This window comes from Aphanomyces astaci (genome assembly GCF_000520075.1).
Source record: "Aphanomyces astaci strain APO3 unplaced genomic scaffold supercont1.114, whole genome shotgun sequence".
NCBI classification, from domain to species: Eukaryota; Oomycota; class Saprolegniomycetes; order Saprolegniales; family Verrucalvaceae; genus Aphanomyces; species Aphanomyces astaci.
Genome location: NW_009798377.1, coordinates 98,037 through 105,514, shown reverse-complemented (window position 1 = coordinate 105,514; position 7,478 = coordinate 98,037). Strand labels below are relative to the sequence as shown.

Sequence of the window (7,478 nt, the reverse complement as noted above, 5' to 3'; positions counted from 1 at the left end):
ACCATTCACTAAATACTCAGAACCTTTACTAAGGTATCGGAACCTTTGACACGCCACACACACACAGAGTGTGTGTGTTTACAATGGGTCAAACTAACGCGCGACCCAATTGCTCTGCACGCTGCAGAACATCATCTCGACTGTGTGACAGTGATGCGAAATCCATAAGGGAAAATTTACCCAGGGGGGCCCTAGACCGGTCATCCTAAGGAAGAGACGCTTTAGTTTAAACGCCTCGGTTCTTTCAGTTAAACCCACGTAATGTTGACGTTAAATTATTATTACTTATGTTTTTTTATCTGGTAAATAGGTTAAACATCCTGAATAATCCGGATACAATGGAAACGTTCATACGGATAAGTTCTATATACAAAGACCAAGATATACTTGATGCTCCTTTTCGGCCAAAATGTGCCTGGCTCCACATATTTCCATACAAAAGCTGGTTGGTTTAAATTCTATTACTCAATCAATTTTTCACCAATCGAAATTTTGAACCGTAACATCTGTTGGTCTTGACCAGTTCTTTCGTTATTACGGCTTATTTTCCTAAAAAATATCAATACAACGTTGGAATAGCTGTCGAAAGACAAGGCATTTTTTTGTAGTCTTTAGTTGAAATGCACCATACATTTTTTCTCGTAGGCAAATTTATGTATGTACTGTACCTACACCCTATGCCAAGAAAAGGTCCAAACCAATCCATCGCTGCACATGCCGTCGCCTCGACTGCACGAGTACAAGTACTGTACTGTAGTTGCTGAGGTGATGTGGATACTCAATGGTACAGTACAGTATTATTGTTCCTCTCAAAAAGTAACGATCGGTTTCAAGGTAAAAGATTCGAATTAGACGTTTCGAAGTAAAGCACACCAAAGGGCATTGTCAACTAAACTATCGTTCCACGTTCATTTGTTGTCGGGTTTGCAAGCCTCGCCACGATGCTCCGCACTCGATCGTTAGGCGCGTTATTCCTCAGTTTCCTGTCGTTTGTGAGTTTTGCATGTAGCAGCAGTACAGTGGCCGCCACCGTCGAGGTGCCGATGCTCCACCACGTCGAGCAGCTGCCGACCGGTCAGCTGTTCTACAATGGCCACACGTACACGATGGCCTCCAATGTGGTGTCGGGGGTGCTATCTGCTTCCATTCTTCCGCCTCAGGGATGCGAGGATGACACGTACCTAGTGTACGCGTGTAACCCGTCTAAGTTCATTGGGGCTGTGTGCTGCGTCGTGGTTTTTGTCATTTTGGCTGGAGCCATGTCTGGGCTCACCGTCGGCGTGCTCTCGCTGGACACCATGCATCTCTCCGTGTTGAAGATGGAAGGGTGAGTCCGATATGCGACCCAAGTAGCATCCACCTCCTCACCAACATCTGTCTTGTTCGTAGGTCCCCGACCGCTCGGAACGCGGCTGCGCGGTTGCTTCCGGTGCTGTCGCAGCACCGCTTGCTGTTGGTGACACTTGTCTTGATGAACGCGCTAGCAAACGAAGCGCTTCCGATCTTCCTCAACACGCTCATCAACCCCGTGGCATCGGTGGTGTTTTCCGTCACGTTTGTGGTTTTGTTTGGTGAGATTGTCCCAACAGCACTTTGCACCGGCGATCGGCAGCTCGTCATTGGGGCTGCCTGTGTGCCTCTCTTGCGCGGTCTCATTCGGTGATTATACATCAGACGCCAAAATCTCATCTCACATTGTGCGTCGTAGGATGACGTATCCGATTTCGTATCCGATTTCCGTGCTTTTGAATCGTACCGTGGGCGAAACGTCGTCGAATCTCACGTACTCTCGAGATGAACTCAAGGCCTTGGTGCAGCTACAGTATGAACGCAATCCCCGCGCAGGCCTGACATCCGACGACGTTGATCTACTGCAATGCGTCCTGGAATTAGGCAAATGCACTGTCCAAGACTGCATGACCCCCGCGGCCCCAATTGAGGACGCCGTGGCGTCTCCGCCGTCAGGGGTACCCCTGGGTAGCCATCTCCTCGACGAGGGGGCTTCACCTGTGACATCGGATTCTACTTTGATTTACGCCCACAAGACAGGGTTGTATCCGGTCCTGGACGGCGTCTGCGGCGACAAGATGCCGTGTATGCAAGTGGAACCCTCCACGCCTCTCTCGTCGCTTCTCGCCTTGTTCCTTCGCCACCCCCACGCGACGACGGTCCTTGTGGTGACAACTCCAAGCCAGGAGAGTGATAAGGAGGCCAACCCCCTGGATGGAGTGGTCGGGATCGTGCGGAGAGCGCACTTGCCAGTCTTTCAGCCAGCTTCATCCCGCGGGGACCTGAAACTTGCGATGGATGACGTCGACGACCACCTCACCGAGAACTCGAGCAACGAAAGCAAGAGCCCCACGCTGGTAGGGGTGCACCCGAGCCTGTTTTTCTCGTCCAAAGACAATGTCATGGGTTACTCTCGAGTAAGCTGCGTGGACGACATGGAAGGGGGAAGCTTTGTTCCTGTGACGGCCGCCACATGTTCTTGAGACTTTGCCTGCTGCCAGACAGCGTTTGTGTATTTATATGTGTGGTTCATTAGAGTTGCCGGGTGAGTGTTAGCCTAGCTTCGTCGTGACAATAATATACTTGCTGGTGCTGTTCTACAGCGGGATTCCAGGACCAGCGATAGGTATGACGTCATTCCTGGGTGGCATGCAAACGGTCTCCGCGAGCGGACCAGCGATAGATATGACGTCATTCCCGGGTTGCGTGCAAACGGTCTCCGGGAGGGGCCAAAGTTTGGGGAGGTTTGACCGTTTGACTTGAAGCGGCAATAAATCGACCTCACGATTTGATTCGCCCCTTACAGTTATTTCAGTAAGTCAAACATTACATCCCTGAGTCTGGGAAATCAACAGCAGGAACTGAAAGTCGCGGCGTCACGGCAGCATGAGCGTCGACACAGTTTACCGCTGCCTATTCGTCTATAGTCTCGGGTTCTCATGCAAACATGTACTACGTCTCATGTTTTCATAAAACACGTTACTCAAGTCTACCGGTATACACCAGAAAATGAATAAATCAGGGATCTGTTGAAATACGGCTGGTTTATCCGGTTATGTCCGGATAATTGATGTCAACGCAACAAAACCTTGTTTCACAAAGTCAAATTCGAATCAACCGTTCAATATCGATGGATCTTGTTCCAGTTAATGGACCTCAGCCATTTTTGATTATGGGTCCCTAGGCCGCACCGAGGGTATATCGTTCAGAATAGTTTCCTCCATATGACCCTATTTGATTTTGCCAAAACCTCCCTAGCTACAGTACAGTAGGGAAACGCAAATCTGTAGTACGGCCGGCAGACGTGTTTACTATTCGAAGTATTTGCATTCGATTCGAAGTTGGAGTGGGTAGTCCAATCGAATAGCGGCAGCCAAAAGGCAGTCAAAAGGCATACAATCGACTAGCCAATGAAATTGGGTTTCAATCCAAAAATTCTAACCTATGGTAGTTCAGGGATGTTTGGCCCAAGGATTTGGCCCGTTTGTCCCAGTCGAACATTATATATGCAATATTTATATTGGATACGTTTGATGGTATAACAGTGAATTGAAATTCAAGTTTATTTCTCGAATAAACGTGGTAGATTCGTGATTCTTTTTTGACATTGAAAATGTACCGTCATTCCTTGACAACAAACAAACCGACTGTGAAATGAAATGTCTAATCAAGGCAGGGCTCGTAGATGCAGAGGGTTTTACTGAGACAATAAGCTTACATACAACGAATTTCAATTACCTGTAAGCTCCGAACGGCGATGCCCGCAACACTTTTGACGTGAAAAAGGTTGGTCTTACCCGGACTTGATCCGTGGGCCTTCTCCACGTCAAGGAGACGTGATATTTGCACTAGAAGTGCACAAATTAAAGCCATGAAAACGATGGAAATATCTGCTTGAAATGCTGCTTTCAAGGTTATATAACGTTACAGTAGTAAGATGTGCTGCAAGTCAGAGGTATTTCTCATCCGAGCACATTTTAATCAGTCGTGCGATGCATAAGCGAGCGAGTTGCAAAGAAACGCCGCGATTGTATTTGACGTGGCGCGTGTCACGTGTGAATTTCCCAAGGTTGTGTGGATTGTACCCAAACATGCACCCCTTTCAGCCAATACTCATTTCTTCAAGCTGTCGAAGGTTAGAAATACACGTTACGTAACGTCGCTTCAAGATCACGATGCATTCCCAAATATACCTTTAACCCACACATGGGTCACGGCCCCCGAGAGATTTTTGAGCACAACGGAAGCATCAGGTTCGCGTACAAGCGCGGCGTTCACTCCTCTCCCCGTCCATCCCACCATCATGGAACACCCCATCATGGCCACGCCGTGCACCGGCCGCACCCGCGTCATCGCTCACCTCCAATTCTTCCCACGGGACCACCTTGTAATGGATAACGAGCTCAGCCGCTGGGAAAATCACCGAAGACACATGTATAGCATCACCGCGTTGCTGTGTTTCCCTCTCCTACCCTACCTCCACTGGGGGCTTTACTACTCCAGTCTATCACATCAAGGCTGCCAAGATCCTGAGACCACGCTACACCTGTACCAGTTCTTTCGAGCACCGCTTCCCCACTTGGGCATAAGATCAGGGGCCGCCCAAAGTTGCACCCACACCCAAGGTTATACCCATACCCACTCCTACATCCCGCCCGTGTCATACTGCCGAATTGTTTGCACGTTTCCATGCACCACCCGCAGACTATCATCTCCCAGCATCATACATTCCACCGCCATACACTGCTGCCTCAGGTCGCTTCCAGTTCACGCCACCAGACGAATCACGACGTCCAAGAAAGTCATCCAAATCGACGCTACCTTCATGCCCACCGCCTGGGCCAACAATGACGCCAATTCCATTCGTTCAGCCCAACCTGGGTGATACAGCTTCGCAGCCACGTAGAGCCACATCATCCTTGTATTCTTTTCGCCTACCCAAAGGAAGTGTCAAACCAGCACTCCACAGTTGCGTCAACAAACCCGTCCTTCAAAATTAAACACTCCAGCTTTGAAGTGTCCTCTCAAGACCAGCCCACATTGGGCGCAATCACAACATCGTCGGTACTGACACGACGCAAGAAATTTCCGTTCCAAATTCGTCATTGGGTCATCCGCCAGCCGTGCACGGTCAAGACCGCGATTCTCCATCCGGCTGCTTTGACCATCAAAGTTGCTCAACGTCCATCGACAATTAACCGCCCAAAAACTGCAAATCTGCGTCTGAATGTGTCGCCTCACCGTCCCACGGCTGCCCTCACTCGTATGTCAGCCTTGACAGGCAAAACCTCGTACGGATTGCGCACATGCACCACCAAATTGGGGGCTTTCTACTCTTCCAGAACACCTGAAACACTGGTCAACGCGTCCCACCAATTCGCCCTCCGCGGAAACCAATCATTGGGCTCACTCATCACTAGTGCCCGTGCTAGTGGACGTACTACTACTACAACAAACGCCAACAACGACCCCGCAGTGGACGGCCCACCACCACCCCCTGTTACGTCCGCTAGATGAAAACCATCTAGTACGCGGCCGAGGCCATTAAGTGCCCGCTGAGTGATTGTAACTTTACGGCGTAATATCAATATAAATACCAAGGTCACGATGCACCCAGCTAAATGTCGTGTCAACTGCTCCTCAATCTCGACGAGGCACATCCACACGACGACGCCAACAAATTGCGAGTCACATGCTACGTAGAATCATCGATACATTTTTGCATCCATGGCGACACCATCAACGGAAGTAGCGTTACGTGGCATTGTTCAAAACTCGCCCCCGTGGTTAACCCAACCCCCACTACATATTTCCCCCCAAAGGTTTTTTGGTGGATGGCTCAGAGCCGCCCAGTCTAGAGACAGGCACGGGCAAGCCAATTCCCTAAGTCGAAATTCGATTCCAAGCCTTGTCGTTGGCTGCCGGACTCATCGCGGTCACATCCAAAAATTGCAGGTCGACACGAGCAGCCAAATCAATTCGTCCACAAAGTCACGTGGACCCCGTCAGTGGCGTGTTCAAATCCGCCATCATGATGCTGCTCCTGGGCCAGCCCAACTCTGGCAAGTCGTTGCTCATGAAAATAATCGCAGGGGCTTTTCGAGGGACAAAAAACACTCATTTGTGGCTCCATCATATACAACGACAGTCTTCAAGGGCAACGTGGCAGTCCGCGTAGCTCGATTCGTACCATACATTAGCCAGCACGACTACCATTACTCGACGCCCACCGTTAAAGAAACGATGGAGTTTGTCCACCAAGCGTGCGGGGCAGAGCCGTACCCGAGAGCGTACTCGAGTCCATGAAGCACGGCATCCCCGAGGGAAATGTCGACGCGCTTGGCTCTGGACGAAGCGTACCCAGACGCGGTGGTGCATCAACTGGGTCTGAGCATCAACAAAGACACGACCATGGGCAACGCCATACTGCACGGCGTGTCGGGTGGCGAGCGCAAGCGCGTGACGATCGGCGAAATGGAGTTTGACATGAGGCAAGTATCGCTCATGGAAGGATCTCGACGGGGTTGGCCAGCGCCGCTATATTCGGCATCATCAAGAGCCAGGAAAACGATCGTTATTGCGCTGCTGCAGCCATCCCTCGAAGTTTTTGACCTGTTTGACGACGTCTTAGTGATGAGCCAACTCCACTTGATGTACCATGGCCCGAGCAACCAAGTGCTGGCGTACTTGGAATCGCTCAGGTTTGTCTACCCGAAAGGCAATGTGGCCGATATTTAGCTAATTCTCAGCACACCCTAACAAGAGAAGTACTTTGGATCAATTCAAGCTTGCAATAATCTCCACATGCTATGTCATCCTGGTGAATATGTCGACCAATTTCGAGCGTCAGATATTTAACCAACGGATGGTTCACTCCAAGGACAACATCCCCCTCCTCGCCGAAGTGACTCCGGGTGGCTACTTTACCTCGATTTTGCCAGCGTTTCGCAAACAACTTACAGACGGGGAAATACGGTGTTTTACTGCGACTTGAGGGCGAACTCGGAACATTTGATCGAGTACTTTACCCCTTTACCCGCATCGAGAAGACACCACCCCTGCAACCAGGGGTGAACACCTCGACGTGGATGTTCGATGTGATTGGCACGGGTGCCGAAACCAAAAGCGCAACGTACATCGGCATCCACAAGACCACCAACTACACCAAGTCTTCTAGGACAACCCTGAGGCTACGGCCTTGACCAAGCACGCCACCCTCTGCTCCTCTCTGCCCGAAACTAAATTCGCATCCAAGAGGGCAGCCTCCAATATGATTCAATGCTTCTGCAGAGGTTCATCCTCATGTATTGGCGCACGCCGTCGTACAAATTCGCTGTTGATTCTGTTGGCGTTGTTGATTGTAACAGATGTAGACACACAACACACACAAATGTAGTTGTAGTGGCTCAAAGGAAGGTGATTGAGAAGTGAGCTTATCTCTAGAACCTCCTTGATTATCATCGCCGAAA

The 7,478-nt window shown here is 50.1% G+C and overlaps 2 protein-coding genes across 2 annotated transcripts; both read left to right on the top strand.

Moving 5' to 3' along the window:
* Nucleotides 1-882: 882 nt before the first annotated feature.
* H257_17676 (hypothetical protein) lies at nucleotides 883-2,646 on the top strand. The gene is made up of 3 exons (XM_009846554.1): nucleotides 883-1,327; nucleotides 1,390-1,659; nucleotides 1,709-2,646. The coding sequence occupies exons 1-3, from the start codon at nucleotides 942-944 to the stop codon at nucleotides 2,490-2,492; spliced, it is 1,440 nt and encodes a 479-aa protein (XP_009844856.1). The 5' UTR covers nucleotides 883-941; the 3' UTR covers nucleotides 2,493-2,646.
* Nucleotides 2,647-4,312: 1,666 nt separating this feature from the next.
* Nucleotides 4,313-6,747, top strand: H257_17675 (hypothetical protein; the record flags this gene model as incomplete). Its single annotated transcript, XM_009846553.1, has 4 exons — nucleotides 4,313-4,396; nucleotides 4,954-5,513; nucleotides 6,210-6,299; nucleotides 6,333-6,747. 4 exons carry the CDS (start codon nucleotides 4,313-4,315, stop codon nucleotides 6,745-6,747), a joined length of 1,149 nt encoding a protein of 382 aa, XP_009844855.1.
* Nucleotides 6,748-7,478: the final 731 nt, after the last annotated feature.

What these genes read in the sequence shown, in the direction of transcription:
- H257_17676 (XM_009846554.1), top strand. Translation starts at nt 942, where the DNA reads ATGCTCCGCACTCGATCGTTAGGCGCGTTATTCCTCAGTTTCCTGTCG. An exon ending in TCCGTGTTGAAGATGGAAGG is followed by an intron (nt 1,328 to 1,389) that starts GTGAGTCCGATA and finishes TCTTGTTCGTAG; the next exon opens with GTCCCCGACCGCTCGGAACG. An exon ending in CTCTTGCGCGGTCTCATTCG is followed by an intron (nt 1,660 to 1,708) that starts GTGATTATACAT and finishes TGTGCGTCGTAG; the next exon opens with GATGACGTATCCGATTTCGT.